Source organism: Lissotriton vulgaris, unplaced genomic scaffold (genome assembly GCF_964263255.1).
Source record: "Lissotriton vulgaris unplaced genomic scaffold, aLisVul1.2 SCAFFOLD_1342, whole genome shotgun sequence".
NCBI lineage: Eukaryota > Metazoa > Chordata > Amphibia > Caudata > Salamandridae > Lissotriton > Lissotriton vulgaris.
In genome coordinates, this window is record NW_028248619.1 from 244,386 (window position 1) to 269,490 (window position 25,105).

At 47.4% G+C, this 25,105-nt stretch overlaps 1 protein-coding gene across 2 annotated transcripts in view; it reads left to right on the forward strand.

The window, feature by feature from the left end:
- TMEM150C (transmembrane protein 150C) overlaps positions 1–25,105 on the forward strand; it is a 268,665-nt gene that overhangs the window by 209,781 nt on the left and 33,779 nt on the right. For both annotated transcript variants that reach the window (XM_086950025.1, XM_086950026.1), the window contains exons 4-6: positions 17,008–17,061; positions 17,179–17,211; positions 17,302–17,369. In XM_086950025.1, the coding sequence (XP_086806151.1) occupies positions 17,008–17,061; positions 17,179–17,211; positions 17,302–17,369 (155 nt within the window). The remainder of the gene's footprint in view (positions 1–17,007; positions 17,062–17,178; positions 17,212–17,301; positions 17,370–25,105) is intronic.

A 25,105-nucleotide genomic window follows, 5' to 3' on the forward strand; every position in this document is an offset into this window, starting at 1 on the left:
TCCAGTGTCTGTGCCTCCTCCGAGGTAAGTTTGGGCATGGCGAGATCCTGTACATAGGTCAGCGCCTCCACTATGGTTGGTTGGTTGAAAGCTTTATTCGATATGCAAAGACATCTTACAAGCATAACATACATTATAAAAACAACATTACAAAAAGTGCAAGTATGTCATACATTTTAAGAGGATAAAATTTTAGGGGACCCCCTAGAATAAATTAGCTAAAAAGAGATTAAACCGATATAGACAATCTATTGCAACGTATCAACCAGCAACGTTTTAAAAATTTGGAGACACCACACACTATAAAAGGGGAGGTATCAGTCAATAGAATTCGGAGAGCCACCGAATGCATGCGTGTTCCCAAGCGTTTGAAGAGGGGTTTCAGCCAGTATCTCCTTGGGTGGATATAGTCTGGACACTCAAAAAGTACATGTGCCACCGTCTCGGGCATGGCTGGGCAGCGTGCACAAAAGGGGGATAAATGAGCATGGGACTTCCACTTAGAAACAATTGCTCCAAGCGGGAGAGTGCCAACTCTAAACTTGAAGTAGAGGGCCCTATCCACTGGCATAGTAATTAAGTCCATGTAGGGTTCGTATGATACCACATCCTTTATTCTGAGGAACACTGCAGTCGAATTACAGTGATGTGGATTTCCAATTAGTTGGCAAGAGACCCAGTCCCAACATAGTTTTTTGAGGACTGCCTTGGGAGGGGCAGATCTTGCGGTCCAACAATCTCCTAGGCCCAGTTCCCCCAAAAGGTTTTTTGTGTCCCTCAACCACTTGATCTTATTCCAACCCCCCATGTTCATTACTCCTGATAAACCCTCAGCGTAGGATTTTAGTTCCGGGACCCTCCATATACGGGACCATAGGAGCAATGGGCGAAGTCGGGCCTGGTCTTTGATACTTCTACAACCCAAGTCCAATAGCACCGGAACTGTAGGGGTGCTCGAGGGGAGAGCTAGGAGGTCCTTCAGGAGCTTGTTTTCGGCCTTGGATAAGGAATCCAAATTAGAGTGACCCCATAGCTCCGCGCCATAGAGGGCAGAAGTGACCCCCCTAGCCTTGTAGATCTCGATTACAGGCGCCACTGAAGATCTGGAGGATGCATGATATTCCTTTAGTAAGGCACCCCCTACCCTTTTGTGGCAGAGAACCATCTTGTCGATGTGGGAAGACAAACTCATTTTGTCGTTCAACTGTAGACCCAAATAATCAAATTCAGACACTTTCTCCAGTGGGACCGAGTTCAGGGTGGGAGGACGACCTAGTTTCCTTGGTGGGCGTAGTATCAAATATTTCGTTTTTTCTACGTTTATCACCAGCCCTCTGGTTACACAAAAGTCCTGAAAACAGGTCAACAACTTCTGGAGCCCCTGGGGGGTCTTCGAAATTAGGAGAGTGTCATCCGCGAACAACAATGTTGGGGTCCGCACTCCCCCCAGACAGGGTGCGTCCGCAGGTTCCTGTAGCAGATGCTCCACCACACCATTTACATATAGGGAAAAGAGTGTGGGAGCTAACACGCAGCCCTGTCTAACACCCCTACAAACCGGGATCCTATCTGTTGTTTCGCCATTTCTCCCCCAACGAACCTGGGCAAAGTTGTTCATGTGAAGTTTGGTGAGGAGAAACAGGATATACGGGGGCAGGCCCAGACCGTGGAGAACGCTCCAGAGTTCCTCCCTGGGAACTAGGTTAAAGGCAGTCTTCAAGTCGATGAAAGCCAAATAGAGACTGCCCTTGCCAAGTTCCACCACCTTCCAGTAGAGGAGTGTTAACCTAAAGACCTGCTCGATTGTGCCTGTTCCTGAGCGAAAGCCTGCTTGGAAGTCCGATAGAACTTGGTTCTCATCCACCCATTGGAGGATTCTCCCCAGGATAACTTTTCCGGCTACTTTTTGTGTGGAGTTAATCAGGCTTATTGTAAATGGGAACTACCAGTGCCCCTCTCCATGACTCTGGGATCGGGCCACCCTCCAAGATGGCATTCAAGAGGGCCGAGATCATAAGACCCCAGTCAGATGGGTAGGCCCGCAGTAAATCCCCTGGGAGCCCATCCGGGCCAGCAGCTTTCAATGGGACCACGGTCTTAATGGCGTTCTCAACCTCCCGCGGTGTAAACAGACCAAGGGTGCTAGCCTCCATCGAAAAGGGAAATGCAGCTGGCTCATTTAGGGGCCCTTCTATCGCTGAATATAAGGCCTCGAAATGGTGAAACCAGCTCTGAGATGGAATAGTACAGGTCCTCAGGGTATCATCGGGTCTACTACGGGAACCTATCAATTTCCAAAACCCCCTGGTGTCTTTACCTTTGCTAGCAGCCAGCAAATCATCCCAGAATTTCTCCTCCCATTCTTTCTTTGCTATCTGGATAGACTTGGAGTAGGCCTTCCTAGCCTCCCTTGTCCTGACTTGAGATGTTGCTTTTACTGCCTCAACTAGGTTTTTTTCGCCTTCCTACAATTATGGGTATACCAGCCCTCTCTTTTATTAGCCCTTTCTTTCACCCCAGTGTGCAACTGGCGCACAGTGAACAGATTTGTCAGGCCCCCAGTTAGTTCACAAAATACTTCACATACCTCCCCCAAACCTCCATCGACTGTGCCTAAGTTATGATGGGCTAGGGCCAGAAGTTGGGACACAGCCTCAAGTTTTCCGGCAGACAAGAGAAGTTTTGACCACTTCAGGCGCCTACCGCAAAGAGATACCTCCGACTCACCTAGGTCAACCGTGGGGCTAGGTACAGAGCCCCCACTGCTAACAGACCACCAGGGGGCTAGAGTGAGGGACAGCAAGTTGTGGTCACTTTCAACTGACGGTATTATTACCATATCCCTCACTGAGCTTCATAGACACACATCAAGCAAGATGTAATCAATTCTTGATGTGTGGTTGGGCCTATTATATGTATGGGCACCTCCCTTATCCGAGTTAGTCCTTCCATTAAGAACCCTAAGGCCATATTCTATGCTAAGGGCATTTAGCTGTAGTGCCACCTCTGTCCACTTTTTAATCGGGGGTAGCTCTAGGACTGGTATCCCCCTCCTACCATCCTCCTCATCCTGGTCTTGGGTAACATCCGAGCCCAGGGGCTCGAACGTACAGTTGACATCACCTGCAACCAAGGTGCAGGCTTTGTATGGAGTTGCCCCTAATAAGTCCTCCAACCGTGCGATTGTGGGAGACTGCCTCCCCCCCTTAGTGCCTCGAGCATAGACATTGAATATATTCAGAACAACACAACCCCTGGCGTCCTTCAGTGTGATGTTAAGCAAGTCTGGGCTGTTAGTCTTGGTTTCCACCACCCTACAGTTTAGGGATGAGGCTACCCAGATTAGGAGACCCCCCGAAGGTCGTCCCCTGCCCATATCTGGGCACACAGCTGGGATGGCATGAGCAGAGTACCCCACCCTGTGTACTGGCTCCCTACTCCATGTCTCCTGGAAAATGCATATGGAATGCTCTTCCACTAATGCATTCCAGTCGGGCAATGCCAGTTTTCTGGCTATTCCAGCAACGTTCCAGCTGAAGACCTTCAAGACTTGGTCCGTCTCAGCTGGAGCGTATGGGGAAACTATCTCTTGGCATGGAGCTACCCTGTCCGAGCATGGCAGTGGTCCCCTACAGCCAATAGAAACCAGGTCCCCCGGAGGGTCGGAGGTAACCGGTGGTGTAGTTTGGGTTTTATTAGGGGAGGGAGAAATAGATGGCAATGCAGTGCCATGTGGGGACTCGCCCAGTTCCCCCCTATCCAGTCCTCCCATTACCTCAAGTCAGTAGCTCCTAAGGCCACAATTTTGACCTGACCACCCGGTCTGGGGAAAGAAAAGGGGCTCAAATGTACTACGTATTCCACCACTAGCACCCTTACTCGTTTCCCCCATTATAGGCCTAAAAATAGCGTGGTTACCAGCCCTCGGGTAAAAATAGGTCAGGTCCACTGCGCTAATTTCAGGGCCACCCACCACTTGGTCTTGGGTACAGATCGATCTGGCTACTCTGTTATCCTGGAAGTTGATAATAACGCAGTCTCCCTCCAGCTGCTTCTTACTCTTTCCAACCCAACCCACCCTTCGGACACAAAGGATTAGTCCGTCTATGCCCGCAGGGAGTGGTTTATTTGTTTTTAGCCAATGAAGGCTTTTATTTTTTAAGGCCTGGTGGGTCTCTAGTTGGTTATCTAGCAATTTGGAACCTTAACCAGCACAACGACATAAGGATGGCAGTCCGGGGGGAGATCAGCATAGGGAATGCGAGACACTTTCTTCAGGGCGGGTGCAGCTAAGAGATGTACTGCTGAGTGACTTTTGACAGGGTTAGCTGACTTAGCTGCCCCATCTCCCTTGGTCTTAGTACTATCTGGGGGTGGTTGCTTAGGTTTAGAATTACACCCACCCACTGGGGCCTTTGGTTGCGTTGGTTTCTTATGCTCTTTAGAGACCTTTGTGAGGTTCCCTTGAGTTGGAATAGAATGTGCAGCGGGACCTGCTTTGGGCATAGGTAGGGCGGTGGTAATAAGAGTTGGGGCCAGACTAGGTGGTGTTGGGGAAGCTGCCTTTGGTGGAACTAAATCCTGCACCGGAGCAGCAACAACTGTTGCTCCTTTACCCAAGTTGCCACATGTGAGGTCCTCACTATTCCTAGTCTGATATTTAATCAGAGTTCTGAGTGAAAAGAAGTTGTCAAGAGTCGACTGCTCAAGACTATTTACTCTGGCCTCCACCCTCTTAATTTGATCTATAAGCGGTGTCAGAAAGCGATTAAGCACATCGGTAATTTGGTCCAGACAAACTGGGACTTGGATAGGGGGTGGGGGCTGGGACGGAGGCTCTCCCAACCCATCCAAATGCTCAGGGCTCTGACCATTACCTAGTTTTGCACCCATGGGCCTTAATCCTTGCTTCCTGGAGCGCTTAAAAAGTGTGGGATGACTACCTTTACGTGTACTCACAACCCTTTTCCTCTTAACTTGTTTTGGAACACCCTGAAACACACAGGGCATTGTGAGACCCACAGGAGGAGCAGGGTTTGGCAGCGGGGAGTTTTGACCGGTAACAGGGGAAGGTAAAGGTACAACACCCCCTCCCACAGTCTCGTCACTGGCAACACCTGGTGTTAACTGTGCTACTAGGTTCTCTAACCTGTCTATACTATCGCCTATTTCTAACAACCGGGGATGCTCAGGCGCTTCTATAATGAGTGGGGGTGGAGCCATAATTGGGAGAGGTGACAAGGCTTTAGTCGCAGAGCCAAGGGAGGATCGTCTAACTGGCAGGAGATCCCCGGAGAGGCGACGTTCCGTCATTGCGATCTCCTTTTCTATGACTGCCGCTACTCTAGTTATAAACCTATCCATGGTTCCTATCGTTGGATTCCCCCCAACCCCTTCCCCCCCAGTTCTGAGCAGTTTCCCAGAGCGAGTAGACATGGTTGGGGTTTTACCCTCTTGCAATGTCACAGTACCTTTCAGGACCAGTGTAGGAGAAGTTAAGGACCTGGCCTAGCCCAGCCTCTGTCAGCCTCTGACTGCCACAGACTGCCCGCCCTTTGCTCGGGCTTCGCTCGGCGTCCCGCTCGCGTCCCGCTACGCGGCTGTCACGCCTTAAAAGTGGGCGTTGCGGGTGGGCGGCGTGTTGTCCAGTGGGCGTGGTGGTAACTCCTGGGGCTGCGCTGAGCCTTCTGGTCAGTGTAGTTCCAAACACTGACTGCTCTGGATTCCTTTCCAGCAAATCGCACAGTCTCCAGCCTCACCTCGGACTTCTGGTGAATACAGCTCCCTGTTGCCGCTGTTGCCGCGACGCCTGGCCGGACCTGCTTCGCGGGTCCCGCTGCGCGGCTAGCAGCTTTGTCACCTTGAAACTTCAGCAAAGGTTTGGGCGTTTCTGCTGACCGGCAGGGCTGCGAGCTCCTCGCGGGGGACTCCGAGGACCAGGAGCCCCCGCGCGCCCATTACCACCTGGGCTGCTCTCCCTGCCGGCTCCACCCCCATCCTTCATAACCGGCGGCTCAACTTCTGACCAGTGGATTCCTTTCCAGCAAATCGCACAGTCTCCAGCCTCACCTCGGACTTCTGGTGAATACAGCTCCCTGTTGCCGCTGTTGCCGCGACGCCTGGCCGGACCCGCTTCGCGGGTCCCGCTGCGCAGCTAGCAGCTTTGTCACCTTGAAACTTCAGCAAAGGTTTGGGCGTTTCTGCTGACCGGCAGGGCTGCGAGCTCCTCGCGGGGGACTCCGAGGACCAGGAGCCCCCGCGCGCCCATTACCACCTGGGCTGCTCTCCCTGCCGGCTCCACCCCCATCCTTCATAACCGGCGGCTCAACTTCTGACCAGTGGATTCCTTTCCAGCAAATCGCACAGTCTCCAGCCTCACCTCGGACTTCTGGTGAATACAGCTCCCTGTTGCCGCTGTTGCCGCGACGCCTGGCCGGACCCGCTTCGCGGGTCCCGCTGCGCGGCTAGCAGCTTTGTCACCTTGAAACTTCAGCAAAGGTTTGGGCGTTTCTGCTGACCGGCAGGGCTGCGAGCTCCTCGCGGGGGACTCCGAGGACCAGGAGCCCCCGCGCGCCCATTACCACCTGGGCTGCTCTCCCTGCCGGCTCCACCCCCATCCTTCATAACCGGCGGCTCAACTTCTGACCAGTGGATTCCTTTCCAGCAAATCGCACAGTCTCCAGCCTCACCTCGGACTTCTGGTGAATACAGGTCCCTGTTGCCGCTGTTGCCGCGACGCCTGGCCGGACCCGCTTCGCGGGTCCCGCTGCGCGGCTAGCAGCTATGTCACCTTGAAACTTCAGCAAAGGTTTGGGCGTTTCTGCTGACCGGCAGGGCTGCGAGCTCCTCGCGGGGGACTCCGAGGACCAGGAGCCCCCGCGCGCCCATTACCACCTGGGCTGCTCTCCCTGCCGGCTCCACCCCCATCCTTCATAACCGGCGGCTCAACTTCTGACCAGTGGATTCCTTTCCAGCAAATCGCACAGTCTCCAGCCTCACCTCGGACTTCTGGTGAATACAGCTCCTTGTTGCCGCTGTTGCCGCGACGCCTGGCCGGACCCGCTTCGCGGGTCCCGCTGCGCGGCTAGCAGCTTTGTCACCTTGAAACTTCAGCAAAGGTTTGGGCGTTTCTGCTGACCGGCAGGGCTGCGAGCTCCTCGCGGGGGACTCCGAGGACCAGGAGCCCCCGCGCGCCCATTACCACCTGGGCTGCTCTCCCTGCCGGCTCCACCCCCATCCTTCATAACCGGCGGCTCAACTTCTGACCAGTGGATTCCTTTCCAGCAAATCGCACAGTCTCCAGCCTCACCTCGGACTTCTGGTGAATACAGCTCCCTGTTGCCGCTGTTGCCGCGACGCCTGGCCGGACCCGCTTCGCGGGTCCCGCTGCGCGGCTAGCAGCTTTGTCACCTTGAAACTTCAGCAAAGGTTTGGGCGTTTCTGCTGACCGGCAGGGCTGCGAGCTCCTCGCGGGGGACTCCGAGGACCAGGAGCCCCCGCGCGCCCATTACCACCTGGGCTGCTCTCCCTGCCGGCTCCACCCCCATCCTTCATAACCGGCGGCTCAACTTCTGACCAGTGGATTCCTTTCCAGCAAATCGCACAGTCTCCAGCCTCACCTCGGACTTCTGGTGAATACAGCTCCCTGTTGCCGCTGTTGCCACGACGCCTGGCCGGACCCGCTTCGCGGGTCCCGCTGCGCGGCTAGCAGCTTTCTCACCTTGAAACTTCAGCAAAGGTTTGGGCGTTTCTGCTGACCGGCAGGGCTGCGAGCTCCTCGCGGGGGACTCCGAGGACCAGGAGCCCCCGCGCGCCCATTACCACCTGGGCTGCTCTCCCTGCCGGCTCCACCCCCATCCTTCATAACCGGCGGCTCAACTTCTGACCAGTGGATTCCTTTCCAGCAAATCGCACAGTCTCCAGCCTCACCTCGGACTTCTGGTGAATACAGCTCCCTGTTGCCGCTGTTGCCGCGACGCCTGGCCGGACCCGCTTCGCGGGTCCCGCTGCGCGGCTAGCAGCTTTGTCACCTTGAAACTTCAGCAAAGGTTTGGGCGTTTCTGCTGACCGGCAGGGCTGCGAGCTGCGAGCTCCTCGCGGGGGACTCCGAGGACCAGGAGCCCCCGCGCGCCCATTACCACCTGGGCTGCTCTCCCTGCCGGCTCCACCCCCTTATCCGGCAGTTTGATAGACATAAAAGCAAAGTAACTCCCCCGCTGCGCGGGAGCGCGCGGGAGGGCGCCGGGAGAAGCCCGGGACAAGGGCGGGACCGTCTGTGGCCGTCCGGGGTCGGACGAGGTTGGGTTGGGCCCAGAAACCTTGTTCTAATATTCTTATAAATACGCTCTTAGAGGCTTAAACATCTGCCCCTAAAAATGGCCCTTAGATCTGGTAAACAGCGTCTAGTGCATATTCAAACTTCTAAGGGTGTTGTTTCGGGCCCCCTAGATGCCTTCATTACCAGAGCAACCGGAATACTAGAAAAAGAAATTGAACTGGTTGAGCATAGACTGTCCCTGGACTTAGTTACCGGGAAACTTTCCTCAATAGGTCCCTTGGCTCATGCTAAAAGCCCATTAACTAACGCTGCATTTAACTGTATTTCACTATCTGCTACTGACGTAATTATCCACGAAGATGGGGTCGAAGCCACTACACCTAGACTTCATGAAAACATGGATCTGGTCTCTGATAGTGATGTGAACAGTATAGAAGGGAATAGCCAAATTACTGAGAACGATGATAAGTCTACCGTGTTAGGAGGTTCTCAATTAAATGCCCTTACCCTACCTGGTACCCCTGTCACGCTATTAGAAACTACAAAACAGGTACCACGGAAAAGAAAACATGCCTCAAGCCCTCAGGGAGGAAAGACACAGAAACAACCTAAAATAGATTTCGAGAATAGTCCCTCCCACTCCCAGTCCACCCAAATACCCCCGATAATGTATTGTCCATCATTGGCCCACCCAGGGTCCTCTAATCCTTGTCCAACCTGTCTCAGTAGTGATGACGTCTTGTTGGCAAAAATGGAAACAATGGTTAAAAATTCATTGCTTCCGGTTCTAGAAAATATAAGGATAATGTCTGCTAAAATAGATGTCTTAGAAGCAGCAATTAACATTAATATGGACCTCTTGCAAAATCTAACTGGCACTAAGCCAAGGGGCCCAAACCCAAAAGGGGGTACTACCCAAAGTTCAGGGACAACCACAACTATTCCCGCAATGACATCATCCTCTAATACCAACAAGAAACCACTAACAGGGGAAAAAATAATATCTGCAAGTAGAGCCCCCATTAAAGACACACCGAAGGCTAAACATGCACCGGTAGCTAATAATGTTCATGGGGTTAAACATCAAGCTAATGGTGCACTAAAGCAACCAAAAAATACCCCAGAGTACACACCCCTGCATTGAGTAGGGATAATAAAAACCTAAATACAGACAGGAACACGAGGTTATATAATAGAAATTTAAGAAAGCCCCTGAGGGTTAACCTACCACCAGAAGCGGCACAATATACAATTGTGCTTACAGGAGTGGCCCCACTTAAAGAGGGTACTAGAGAATCCCAAGTGGACCTGCGGAACAAGGTTACATTCTGGTTGAACAAACACCGCCCACTCCCTTCATCGTCTCCCACTGAAATCCTTTATGTAAGGAGAGTAGATTGGGTAGGAAAGGGCGAAAAAGACCTGGAAGGGGATTGCATTCTAATTTCATTTAGGGACCCATGGGTAGTGGATAGAATCCAAAGGAAACCTAGATTCGCCCGTCTGGGTGATGTCCAGACTTTACATCTTGGCTACTTTTATCCCCATACATATCAAACTAGCGATACGGGATACAATCCATGGAAAGTTAAAGGGGGAAGACCCCGTGAGCCTGTAATACATCATCCCCCATATTACCCCCCCCTCTACAACCATTTTGATGCTTTGTCAGACCTAGAATGGGTTGACTGACTAAGTGCACCAATCCAGTCACCCAACCTAGCAATAGTGGAAGCAGAAGGACCCCATACCTCACTCACCCCCACCACAGAACCAGTAGAAGTGCAACAGTTCACGCCCTATAACATCAGGTCACTAAGGGGATCCTTGAGGGTTAAAGGTATCGTCCCTAATATAGAACAATCAGGACCAACAAACATCCATTCACCGAGTCCTCAAACCCCTCTGTCTGCTACTGGCACTCATGCAGAGTCAGACCTGCCATTTTCACACTTGGTGTCCTGGAATGTAGCTGGAGCCAAGTCACGTCTGGTATCTGAGGATTGGTTGGCATTCATAGGCAACTATGAGGTCGTGCTACTGCAGGAAACTTGGGCTACATCTCCGTTTTACATGGCTGGATATATCAACTTTTTTAAACCGGCAATAAAAGGTATAAAGGGGTGGGCATCTGGGGGCTTAACCATGTGGGTTAAACAAGACTGGGGTTTTTCAGCTTCTGAACTGTACGTGGATAACCCTGACATACTGGCTGTAAGGTTAAGCAAAGCAGGGGGGCAGGACATGCTTATTATTAACATATATTCCAGAGGTCTCCCTGGTGGCAGATGCCCCAAACTGATAGGTGTTTTAGATACACTTTTAACGGGCCGGGATAAAGCCTCCCTCATTATGATAGCAGGTGACATCAACTGCACGATTGAGCCCCTGTATCTGCCAGAGGACAATTGGGGGCTCGATGAAGACGTTACGTGGAAAATCCCTGAACTTTCCAACAAAATTTTAGTCAAAGCAACGGAGGCCGCTCTGAACTGGACAGCCTTTTGTCTCACATGGGGCTTAAGGGCTGTGAACGGTCGCACCAAATCAGATATTGGAGCAAACCCCACCTTTGACAATGGTATGAGGAAGAGTCGTATCGATTACATCTTTATAAAAATGGAATATTGGAGTGTAATTGATGACATGGAAATTATAATACGACCTGAGAGTGACCATAACCCCATGTCCTTGAAATTTTTAACGTGTGACCAGACAAGATTAGGGCAACCTGACCCTAGGGGGCAAGGGGCGATAACAATATCAAATGATCGAAGGAGAGTGAAGTGGTCACTAATTTCAAATGATGCAACGACTCAGTCCAATATTGAAAATGTGGTGACATGTGCTTTAATTAAAATGAAGTCTGTTGCTGCTGAGCGGGGTCAGAACGAATTACATAAGATGATGGGTTTACATGATAAATGTTTTTCTGAACTCAAACTTATTCTATCAAAGCCATGTAACTCTTCTACTGGGCATTCGAATCCCCCAAGAGCCAAATGGTATAATAGAGAATGTAGAGAGGCACATAGCTATCTTATAGAAAAAGTTAAATCCGGAGACAATTGTGCTGTTAAAGAGGCCAGGAAAAGGTACAAAAAAGTACAATGGGTGGCAAAAAAGGATTGGGAGGACGAATTTTGGGCAGATCTTCTGGAAGCCAGTAAACTGAACGACCAGATTAAATTCTGGGACATTGTCAAATGTGGAAAGGATGGTGAGTTTCGTACTCCGTCCAACCATGTTTGCCCAGAAGAATGGATCAAACACTACTCTACCCAATTCTGCCCAGTAGCCGTTGCCTCCTCGTCACCGACTATGTTACCAGTAACTATTTCTGGCAATTTGACCCTGTCTTTTACTGAAGCAGAAACAGAATACGCATTGGGGCTAACAAAGAGGGGGAAGGCACCTGGGTTAGATCAAATTCCGGCAGACCTTTTTAAAGCTAATATAGGTCTCTGGGTACCCTACATAACATACATAGCTAACACCATTGCGAGAGGTGCCCACATCCCCAAGACATGGAAAGGGGCGGAAATTCTCCCCATACACAAAAAGGGCGACAGAACAAACCCAGGGAACTATCGCCCGATTAGCCTAATCGACTGCTTTCAGAAAGTTTTTGCTCGCATGATTCTGGTGAGGGTCCACGGGTGGATGGAGCTTGAAGGAATACTGTCCCCGTTACAGGCAGGTTTTAGACCCGGTACAAGCACTATAGACCAGGTCCTGAGGTTTTGTATGATTTTTTGGAAATTTGTTATACTTGGCGGCGGTACCATCTTTGCTGCATTTATAGACTTAAAATCAGCTTTTGATTTGGTGCCGAGGGGAAAATTATGGCAGGTTTTAAGAGACTTAGGAATGCCGGGGGAACTAGTGGAAATAATTATTAGACTACATGAAGATAATTTCGCTAGGGTTAGATGGGGGGCACAAGGCCAATTTACGGACTCTTTCCCAGTCTCCCGAGGAGTCCGCCAGGGGTGCGTTCTCGCACCCACCCTATTCCTACTCTTTATAGACCAGGTAGTGAAATTCTTTGGGTCCATTAACACCGATGCTCCATCCCTGGCGGGGACCAAATTCCCAATGTTGATCTTTGCGGACGACACCCTCCTCTTATCCAAGACGAGAGGGGGTCTGCAGAGGGCGTTAAATCATTTTGAGGAATACTGCAACCAAAATGACCTACAGATAAATGTGGGGAAAACTAAATTTATGGTTTTCTCCAGGAAAAAACCAATACGTAGTAGTGTAAAACTAAATGGGGTTAACCTAGAACAAGTTGACACGATGACGTATTTGGGGGTCACTCTGGATTGTCGATTGTCCTGGAAGCCACAAATAGAGACCCAGCATTTAAAACTGTCCCAACTCACTGGCTGCCTCTTGCGGGAGCAAAAGAAATCGATTACCAAAAGGGTTGCCCCTGCTCTACAAATTTATGATGTTAGAATTAATGCTGCGACATTGTACGGGGCAGAGCTATGGGGTTTTATGGATCTTTCAGGATTGTACAAAATCCAGTGCAGGTTTCTCCGAAATTTGGTGGGACTCCCCCAATCAACTCCACTGATCCCTCTTTGTCACGACATGGGTTGCCGCCCGATAACGGATATGGCACGATACAGAGTAGTGTCTACCTGGAGGCGTCTATGGACTACGGAGGAGTTGTCACTCTTTGTAAAAGAGGTATCCGAGGTGAAGGCTATTGGGGGCTCAGAGCGAATCCCATGGCTGCAGATGGTGAAAAAGACCCTGTCTGATATGGGTCTTAGCCACCTGTGGTCCTCGCCAGGTATTAGTAACTTCCCCTCAAAAAGGGAATTCAAGAGCTTATTCTGGGCTTCTACCCGCCATTCCTTGGCACACAAATCTAGTTCGGAAGACTTGTCAGGGCGTTTTTTAAGATTTAAGTTGGATCCAGTTCGTGAGCCATATTGGGATCTTATTTCAAAGCCACTAGACAAAAAATTGTATCACCAATTTCGGGTGGGCTCATTACCCCTCAATTCCTTCACAGCAGCTTGGAACAACAACACTAGTAATTTATGTAGCTGCTGCCCTGGGTGTAAGGAAACAGAGGGTCATTTTTTGTTTGCATGCCCCCGATATAGTAAACCCCGTTTAAAATGGTTAAAACCCATTTTTAAACGCATGAACTGTAATAAATCCTCAGATGCAATATGGGTTTTAAAAACAAACACAACTGACTTTATTGTGATATGTTTGGCTAAATACTTAGGTTGGGCATGGGTAATTAGAGCAAAAAGGAATCCAACCGCTACCTGATTAAATAAAGTGTGTAAGCTGTATAATGCCCACCGCCAATATCTGCTAAAACATATTTTAGAGTTCTAAAGTACTAATATTTAAGATTTGGAAAACTTAATGTCTTGATCTTTTGCGTATAATGGTTTAATAACTTTTTAATCTTGGATTCATGTTTGATGTATATCGTTGACTTTATATAGGCACAACTACGTTTTATATAAAACTCTATTTTTTATTATGAAGTGATAATGACATTGTTGTAAAAAAATTTTTTTTGTTAAAGTTGTCTTTTATGATTTCATTTATCGAAATAAAGACATTAAAACCTGAACCTGACTGCTCTGCCTCCCGTAGCTTCCTCGCTGTTTCTTTACTGCCGGCTTGCCCCTCGCTGACCGCGCGAAGCTGCACCTGCGGAGCGGGTGCGGCGAGCGGTTGGGACGGACAGCGGTAGCCCCTTAAGAGGGGGAAGAGCAAACCTCAGACGAAGCCTCACGATGCCTCCACTATGGACATCTCCGAGTCTGATGAGTAAATTGCTTGAAAGTGTCGCGCCAACACGTTTACTATTTCATTCGGGTCAGTCGTTGCCTATCCTTCCTCCGTGCAAAGCTGCGCGATCCACCTATCGCTTTTCTCCCTTCTATCTAGCCACGCCAATAACTTCCCTGCCTTGTCACCTATGTCATACACTTTGTATCTCGTGGCCACCAGTTGCTGTCTAGTTATTTGTGTTAGGTGTGCCCTGTGTTGTTGCTGCATCAGGCGTAAGTTGTGGGACATGTCATGGGTTGGGTCAGTAGTGTGTTGGTTCCCCGCAGTGTGTAACTCGGACTCTAGATTTCTCAGCTCCAACTGCCCCTCCCGCTTATGAGCTGTGATGGATGCTATGGCCTGTCCCCTGATGACTGTTTTAAACGCCTCCCAGAGGGTGGTTGAGGAAGCAACGGACCCCACATTGTCCTGAAAGTAATGATTTGTTACGTTTTTGAGCACCTTCCTGATCCTGGGAACCTGTAGATAACCTGGGCGTATCGGGTCTGTGCGGCACCGCCTTTGGCGGTAGTAAGTATACCGGAGCAGAAGTGGGGAATGGTCCGAGATGCCCCGAGGTCTGATCTCTATTGTCTATAAAGCTACCCAGTGAACCCAGGAAGTAGTCTATTCTTGTTAGGCTATTATAGACACTTGAGTGGTATGTGAATTGGCGTTCTGTCAGGTGGTATCTTCTCCACACATCTGTGAGACCCATTGCGTCCATGAAGCTCCCCAGACGTGACACCCGGGACGCCCCCTCCCGCAGAGGAAACCTATCTAAGGAGTCATTTGAAATAGCGTTGAAGTCCCCTCCAATAATTATCTCCCCCTCCGGCAACCCAAGTAAAAACGCACGGAGATCATGGAAGGCCACCGCGTGCAGCGCTGGTGAAATGTACACAGACACTATGTTGTAAATTGTAAATGTAAATTGATACTTGTATAGTGCACTACTCGCCCACAAGGGTCTCAAGGCACTTGTACGAATACCGCTGTAGAACCCATCCTGGCGTTCCCTGTGAGGCGTCCACTCCTGGGCACCCCCAAGGTGGAGGCCAGGCATCCTTAGCGTTGTGGGGGCCGTTGTGGAGATTAAACAAGCTATTGCCCAGAGTTGCAGAGTGGGACTCCATGATTGGAATAGGCACCGAGGCGAGAATTATCAGGTCCGTGGAATTTTTGAGCCCAAGACTCGCCGAGGCGGGGAATTGAACCCTGGTCCCGGGCCAGACCTCTGCATCAGGGTCTGCCGCTCTAACCATTGAGCCACACTTCTCCACGTTCAGGGGCCGCCCCTCCCACTGTGTTACCATTGCTGCGAAGCGCCCTGCCCCATCAGATTTAACTTCTTTTATTATCAACGGGAATTGCTTCTTCACCAGTATACCCACCCCCCTGGATTCAGATGTAAACTCCAGTGTACCACCATTTTGTATCCCCATCTATCCATTGCTTTGCTAGCCATGCTCATACGATGTGTCTCTTGCAATAACACCACTGCTGGGCCACCCCTTTTGATACATTGCAGAACCAGGCCACGTTTTATTTTATCTCCCAGGCCACGAACATTCCACGTGAGCATGGAAAGAGTTGGTACCGTGGAGATTAGGCCTTCAGCTGATTCAACCTGAGCTGCGTCACCCATTTCCCTGCCCGATGGTCCTGCTAGAATTAGTGACTTTTTTCATAAGTGAATTTGAGTACTTCGCTGTGTGTACTACTGCTGCATATCTACCTACGTACATAACAGTGAAATAAACATTATAACGAAAACTTGTAAACGGTCCCGTCTCCCCTACCCCCCTCCCTGCCTCCCTGCCATGCGGACCCAAAACTGCCCGCCACCCCAACTCAGCAGAGTGCTTGGAACCCAGTCCCTGAAACTTTACTTACGTGTACGGGAGCGGGAAGTCAGAGGAAGACTGCATCTTCCCCTTGCCCCAGAGTCCTTAGCCATCGATACATTCTTCGTAGTCGTAACGCCGAGGTGGGCCTGTACATTTGTCAGTACTTTCCATTTTTATGAAGAGGCCCATCGCTGATTTTAACTCTGGCCTCTTGATTTGAAGGTTAAAACCACGCGCTATCACTGTGTTCCTGGCTAGCGTTTGAAAGTAGAGAAACAGGGGAATTTGTGCAGTGCTGTTAGGTTGTGTCCAGGGATATTGATTGATAGGCTCTAACTAAAAGTGCAAGTGCATTTATCACACTTTTGTCAATAATGCCTTTAGCTGAGCAGACATAATAATGCAGCCAAATCACACAAATTGTAAATCAATTAAATCCAATAGAATATTTTTACATAGCTGCATGTTGACAATATTGCTCAATAAAGACTTGTAGATTTATTTATTTATTTATTCAAAGTTTTATATAGCGAGAACAAGATCTTTGCAGATATCAGAGCGCTTTACAGAAACAAGGGGTAGGGGCAACAAGAGGGTGATAAACCAAGTATTGAATACAATATAGTAGTCGGTAGTAAGTGAGTAGCAAAGTAGGATAGCAATCATATAAAAATATAATACCAATAGATAATCAGGTAACCAATAATACAAAAACGGTGCAAAGTCTTTGGTCCAACCATATAAAAATATAATACCAATAGACAATCAGGTAACTAGTAATACAAAAACGGTGCAAAGTCTTTGATGTTGTGCAAGGGAGAAAAAAAGCCCATAAAAAAGAGGATGCGGCAGGTTCTTTTAGATCCTGTGATGAGCCTAGCAGCAGAATTAGGATGGCTCTTAGAGGAGCCGTTGTAGACCTGGAGAAGCCACAAAGGTTTGCACTGCCCTAAACAGCCAATCCGATACAGCACACTAAAACACTTTACAGTATACCATATTTTAACTTCCTTCGATGTGCATTGGACGTTAGTGTTGATGTAATAATACTCTGTTTTGCAGATACTTCATAGCAGTGGAAGACGACAAAATATTTCCGCTTCATTTGTCAGACCTGTAAGTAATCTTTTTTATCCCTCTGAAATTCTAGACTTTAAGAATGCACGACTTAACAGGTTAAGTGCAATAATTTACACTCCACTTCCTTCATCTCTGTGTGTTTTTCTCCCTCAGGAAACCAGGTTCAAGGCTGCCTCCTTACATAAGGTAAGTGTTGAGAAAAGAACCTTGCTTTTTTTTTTTTTAGTCTGACAGGAGGTTGGTGGTAGATACATGACACCGTGTATATTTTTAAAGTATTGCAGGTGACGCGCCGCCTGCAAGCTGCGTGTTTAGTCAAGTCATGAACATGGCAGCCTTCCTAGGTAGGCATGGCATGAAGATGCTTTGTTTTATAATCTCTGTTCAATCTTTTTAAGCTGCACACCGACAAAGGCCTGATTAAAAACTACCTGGCATGCACTGCTATTTACTTTTGCTGCTGTGAAACTGTTTTCCACCGCCAAGCCATTCGAACATGATTACATTTGCATTTGATTTGTCATTTTTGTTTCTTAAAAAAAGCACCCACAAAAACCTAACATCCTTGTATTTCATTATTCATTAAATCCTTGTGCATGAGAGAGTGGTGAAACTTTTGTACTTTGAAAGGTCTCTGATTCGATTGAAGCAGGATTCTTTGAAATGTGTCTTACACAGTTTAGAATGCACATATTCTAGAAAGTTCTCCTAGGGTTCTGAAGTTACGGAGAGTAAAGTAAAGTTTGGTGCCCCCAACATTTTATTTTAATCCGGATAGCTTATTGACGATCCTCTTAAACCAAAATAAACCGCTTTTTTTATTATTAATCAATATATACAAAGGGCACGGTTAAAGACCAGAGGTGATGGGATTGAAAACATTTCCCGGTATTTTCCTGTTTGTCTGGCACTTTACTTACAGGTAATTGCAAATGAGAGACAGAAGTTTCTCCTGACTAGGTTTTGTCTCAAAACCATACATTTTTGTTTTGTTTTTCCTCTCTCCCCCGTGATTGTGAAGCCCCAGCAGAACTAAGCACTATGCACTTTTTACTTTTTTGCACATTTTATATTGCACGAAGAAGGCAGTTCCTTCGTCCAGTATTACGAGCACTAAAAACTTATTTGCACTGTTTGAGAAATTAAACTGTTATCTATGCTATTGTAAGCTACATTTATCTATGCTTTTTCAAGTTATATTTTAAGTACTTAAAAGACACAATCCAATTACCGAATGCTTTCTTCATATATTGATATTTTTATACTTGATTTAAAAAATATTATTCCTCCTTGTTTATGTTCATACTGTATTTGTTTTTCTGCTGTGACTTTGATAGCTCAGTAGAGCGGAGTAAAGTGTTTTGATTGATGGATTGAAGCCACGGAGAGGTGACACGCAGCTCCATATACATCTCTTACGAGATGAATAGGTTTTAGAATGCAGGGTAGCAATTACACATTTTAGAAAAGAGCATCTTTTTGGACAGGCAGTGTAAGAAGGGATTTAGATGTTGGGTATCACAATACTTGCCAGCCCTCTATGTGGCACCACCTGGTCCACATGGAGGGACAACCAAAGGGAAGAGTAGAGTTTACGTATCCCAGATGAGTTGGAGCTGGAGTGGTGCCCCATGTTGTCCTGTCACAAGTGGCTAAATCAGCCCTGAGTTAATGCATGTGCAGTGCCATGCGTACTCGCCATTACGGGCCGTACCTTCTCAACTCTAAGCAATGTGAATCCATTTGGTACTTAATCAGTCAAGACACCAGATATAGTTTACTTTTCCTTACTGACCATGGACCCAACAAATGAGTGCCAACACACCTTTATTGGGGGTGAAATAAAGTTACACCTATGGGTGCATGCTGCAGATCAATAGCGACCATTGGTAACGGCATCTTTATTGGGGAGATTACACCCACCCAGACTTCCTGGGATAATGGTCTTCGGTTATCTATAGTCTCCAAGATAAGAGATAAACATTCAACATGCTTTAGAAGCCTCATTTGTGATGGTGTGAACAGCCAATCGTCTGACTCCCTACATTTCTCTATGGTGGCCTACCTCCTACATCACAGGTTCACCCACTAACTCAGGACATAGAAACAGTCAGTCAGTCAATCAAAATTCTTTATTGCGATAACTTAATATCATACAAAGACAATGGCATAAAATCACAAACAACAAATAGCATGAATAAAAACGGTTAAAAGCATTTAAAAGAAAACATTTTAGATAAAAATCAATGTACCATATTACAATTCATTAATACTTTGTAATTACATAGTATTAAAGTGCAATAGTACTAAAGTGCATAATAAAGTGCAATATTCCAAGGGTGGGTCCCCGCATAAATATTGTAATAAGGTAACTACAAGCCCTGATACACTGTGATCTAGAGTTCTTAACCAAAAGTTGCCAACAGCCAGACTAGTTAATAAGCGAGTCTGCACTTTTAAGTCTGATATTCCTGCTTCTTATTGCTCTCACCAGGAAATTTGCCACAAAAAACATGATCCTGGGGGTTTGCAACATTTGTAGGTAAATAAGAGCAGGTCGGACCAAAATAAATCCCGCTTCCTTAAGTATAGGAACGAGAAACAACCTCCGGGCATCATTATAATAGCTGCAGAACATTGTAAAGTGCATTGTGCTCTGTTCTGAAAAAAGATCACAAGGACAGGGCGGGGCCTTTTCAGGGGTACTCCACTCAGAGTAAAAACCCAAGTTAAAATGAATCAGGTTAAGTCTAAAACGGGTTAAAATGAACCTATGATAGGGATTAGTCACCACATTGAGATAGTTGTCAGGACCACTAGGTATAGCCAGCAAAAGGCTGGCCCTAACACAGGGTTTCTTTAGCTCTGTTTCTTCCCTCTCCAAGGAGAGGAGCTCCTTCATAGCAACCTTGATAAGGACGACGTCATTGGGTGTTATGGAGTCAGTGACTGTGTATAATTCAGGCCTCCCCAACCTACAAAAACTGTCCTTGATGTACTTTAACCATCCAATCCTATGTACATTGTCTAGGGTCAGACAGTCCCTTATTATAGTATGGTTTAAGGGGATTTCAGGATTGAGCCACATCTTAAGCCATGCGATTAATGGTGCTGTTCTGACCAAATCGCTAATGAAGCCTTCTCCTAACTCCTGGTGGACAGTATAGGATGGGGTTGACTGCGGAACGCCCAAAACAGATCTAAAAAATTTGTTTTCCGCGGTCTGAATGGGATCAACTCTTTTATACCCCCAGAGGGAGCCACCATATGAGGCTACAGAGATACATTTAGCTTTATATATTTTGCTAATAGCTTCAAAAGGCCTACCCCCCAGTCTTTTTGAAAAGCCATGAAGGGCAGCGGAAGTTCTGGCCAGTGTAGCTGCTCTACTTTTTACATGAGGACCCCAGCTACCTTTCTCATCAAAGGTGATCCCCAGGTAAGGGAAAGAAGTGACCCGAACAAGTTTTTCCCTGCCGCAGAAAAAAGTTTTATGGAGGGATTTCCTTGAAGCCCGGCCCATGAGCATGACCTGAGATTTTTTTTGCATTTATTTTCAGGTCTAAAGAACCCATGAAGGATTCGAAAGCATGCAAGAGCCGTTGAAGCCCCACACCTGTTCGGGCCAGTAGCACCGCGTCATCCGCGTACAGAAGAACTGGTATACCCTGTTCCCCTGCACGTGGAATGTCGCTTGTAACCCCACTTAGGGCGGGCTCTAAAGCATTCACATACAACGTGAACAGTAGTGGTGCCAAAATGCATCCCTGGCGGACTCCCCTTTCAGATGCAAACACTTCAGTACACCTTCCATCAGTGGAGACTCTAACTTTAGCAGACAGGCCAGAGTGGAGGTCGGACAGTAAGTTGACTATGGATCTGTCCAGGCCCATGTCGACCAGTTTACCCCAGAGCTTGGATCTATTGACCATATCAAATGCAGAGGAGAGGTCCATGAACCCTAGGTACATGGACCCATCCTTGGCTCTGGTGTATTTCTCAATCAATAGGTGAAGATTGAGACACTGGTCCAAGGTGCTTCTCTTGGGTCTAAACCCGTATTGCACGTTGCTCAAGATATTATTCTCAGAGGCCCATTCATTCAATTTCGCTAATAAGACTCTCCCTAAAATCTTGACTGAGGAGTCTATCAATGAGATGGGCCTATAGCATGCAGGGTCCTGCCTATTGCCTTTTTTGAAAACCGGGATAATAGTTGAGGTTTTCCAAGACTCAGGAATATTGTCACGTTTTAAGGCGTTAAAAACCCTGCAAAGCAGTCTTGACCAGAAGTTAGGGAAGCATTTAAAGGCATCAGCCGGAACACCATCCGGTCCCGGTGCCTTTTTTGTCAGAGTGCGATTAATAGCGACTAAAACTTCCTCAGCTTCAAAGTGCAAGTGGTTTCCCAATATAGTAGTAGACTCTTCATGAGCACTATTCTCGGCTAAAGACTGGCCTGAGTATATGTCTCTAAAGTGTTTGATCCAATCCTGATCTGGGATATTAGTTTCTAGGGGAGAGTTGTCCTCGCCTGTAAGAAGGGGTTGGTTAACAATCCTCCAGAACTCACCGCTATTTTTTATTATGGCTGGGTCTGTAAGTTGCGTCCAAGCTTCGTCTTTAAGCTCTTTCTTTCTGGCTGCAATGGCTTTTTTATATAAGGCCCTGCTAGTCCTAATAAGGTCACGATCCTTTGGATCAGATTTAAGAGCGTTAAGCAGCACAGAATGTGCTAGGGAACAACTATGATCAAACCATCTTTTAAGAGGTTTTGTTTTGGACTTGCTGATCACAGAGAGCCTACCGTTTATCTTACAGCATATGTTAGTAAATGCGAGAATTACATCCCCGTCATTAGCATCGTTCGATAGGCACACCCCAACCTCTTCCTCAGCCTCTAACAAAACTTCTTGAATGAACGGTTCTGGGGTTATACTATCCCATTTAAGTCTGCGTCTTTGGTCCTTAACTTTGAGTGGTCCATCCATAAAAATTGAGCCATGGATGCGTCCTAATAATTCACCCTCTCCTAGGTCCAGAGAAACTGGGTTATGGTCACTAAAAGCAGATACCACAGTTCTATACTTTAAAACTTTAGATAAAAAACATGCAGAAATAAAAATGTAATCAATGATAGAGCCATTGTCTGAGCCCTTAAAAGTAGGGGCCCTAACCTCCCCCTCCCCACAACTAGATTCATATAGGTTCCATCTAGCAAGAAAATTTTCTAGACAATCCCCCTGCTTGTTATGCACCAGATGGACCATTGCACTATTCGGGGGGGAATCTACGTCATCACAAACACACGATAGTAAACAAGGATGTATGTTAAAATCCCCTAAAAAGATGATTTCGAATGCATTAACATCCTCACTATAGACTGACAGAAAATCATCCAATCTACCGAGACTGTATGACGTGCAATCGGCAGCATTGGAGTTATAAAAATTAATAAACAAAATATTAGGAGACTCAGCACGAGACAATTCAACGATAAGGCAATGTTCGGAACCTGAGGCTAGTAACTTGAGGCAACCCTTAATATCAAGTTTAAACAGGCTAATCAGGCCCCCCTTAGCCCTTCCTGCTGAGCTAGCCACGGCAGGGATACTAAAGTAGCTAAAGCCATCAAGAGAAAAACTGTTGTTAGTGTCCCAGGTTTCCTGAAAGGCGATAATGTCATACTTGGATATAAAATTTAGCCAGGTTGCATTATCTGCCTTTGACTTAATGCCAGCAATATTCCAGGTAAGAATGCTAAAAACAGGCACATTAGTCCTAGACTTTACAGGGTGTTCTGGCTGATGTCAATCATTATGGTCCAAAAAGGATAGGGGTGCAAAACGGTTGGACAATAAGAGGGGTTGAGCAAAAGGATTCTGAAACCCTTGGGGTACTGAATGATTCACAGTGTTGCGAGTGTGTTCAAAACCCCATCTGTGGTGTGTATCAGAGTTAGAATCCCAACCAAAGGCTGGTGTTTTAGGGTATGTAACATTCTGTTGTTCACCATAGAAGAATTTCAGTGTCAGTGGTACAACAGAACCCTGCCTACGTTGTGGTGGGAGTAAGTTAATTAGGATGTTAGGTAACACCCCTGTGTGTGTAAAACTTACTGCTACACAATCCCCCTTGAATTTTTTAGGGCGATTGCCCAGCCATGAGACCCTTTTAGCTGTTTTGATTTCCTGGGCCAGCTGCCGGCCACCCCCTGGAGCTAATCTCATATTTGTTGTAAGCCACTGTAGGGCTTTGTTAGACAGGGAGGAAGAGGATTCCTCAATACCAGCTTCTAATGGTGGAACGTTAGCCAGAACTAAAACGACAGGAGAGGCTTCAACTATAAATTGAAGTGGATCGGTTGGCTGAGCTTGAACAGGGGGTATCTCAACCATTAAAGAGCCCTCCCCTCTGCTAGTACCAGAACCGCTAATAGTTTGGTCAAGAAGCTGGGGTGGTGGATTACTTGGGGCTGCAACTGAATTCACCCTCTCTTGGTCGTCATCCTGCCTACTGTTATTACCCATATTTGCCACAGTTGTCATAACACAGTCAACGCCCTCAGTTAATTTGTTCATCTGCCCTCCCAACTTTTTAATCTCGGATTGAAGTTTGTCAATTTTAGAGAGCAGAGGCTTGACAATGGATTTAATTTTCGTATCAATTAACTCAGTGAGTCTATCAAATAAATCCTCATCAAAACTATTAGTAGGCTTAGCACGTCCCCCTCTAGTTTCCTTAGGAGGAGCTTTTGGGGTATTTACCCTCTTCCTCCTAGTCCCAGATCTTAGTCCACCCCGCCTAGGCGGGTTTTTATTTTTCCCGGAATCCGAGCGGGAAGGTAGTTCAGTGATTGAGGTGTCTTCATCTGTGGGGAATGCAAGAATTTCCTGGTCCTCATCACTGTCCACTTTATTCCCAAGGTCCACTATAAGAACCTCAGAACCAGATCCAGATGGTACATTACTGGTCACAGGGCCGGATTCCAGTGTTGTACGGCACATAAAACTAGCATCAGGGAGAGTCTGTAAAGAGACATAGAAACAGTCCTGTAAGAGAGGTAGTGTAGACATGTGAGTCACGCTGGGGCAATAATACTACCTTCCCTTCACATAAGGAATCTTTATTATTAGTTGTACTATCCATGACTTCCCGCCAGGGACATTTGAGTTGTGTCTGGAGACTGCTAGGACTTGTCGTTTAAAGCCCTCTCGGGGTAAATAGATAGGGAGAAGATTCTTGCAGTGTCCAGATCACCCAAAGGGTTGGTATCCATAGTGGCAACATGCATAGAGGCCCACTAACTGTTCTCCGCCTGTCCATTGGCACTGTGTCACCCATAAGGGACCGGAACATCATATTCTTGCAAAGAATCACCTTAAATAGCATACGATCGGCCAGCTGTTCATTTGTAGGACTCTTGGAATCCTTCTCAGGTCCTACTTCCTTGGAGTACATGTTCCAGATTAATGGGTGTCCCACTTGAGTATGCCTCAAGATCCTGAGCACCAGTCTCACTAAACTCCTCCATTCTGGCCCAGGCATACTTGTGTCACTCATTTAAACACCTGCCCCTTCCATTCCACCCACACAGACCCACCCAGACCACAGACCCACCTCTCTCTAATTGGGAGCCTGCCTGATCTACGCATATTCCATTCTGCCCCATGTTGCTAGTGAATAAGATACCTAGTAGGAATAGCGCACCTGTGAGGCTTTGACTGGCTGTGCCAGTAATGAGCAAAAAAAGCAAGTATGTACACAGTTCACATTCCTCAACAAGTTCACTTCTGAGTGGGCATGTGAAACCATTTATCTGTTTTGTTTCAAGCCTTACTCATTCTTCCACAAGGAGAAAGAGTTTATTATGTATCAATTCGGTTTTTAGAAACTGTGTAAACTTGTACAGATTTACCAGCTACAAACCGAAGGCTGGCTTAACCTGGATGAGAAAAACAGAGCAAATTGAAAGAGGAGGGAAAGAACATATGGAAGGAAAAAGTGAACCCTCCCTACCTCTTTCCACTTCATTTACTCATGACTCCTATGAGCAGTACATGTTTCTGTCACTGTTTCT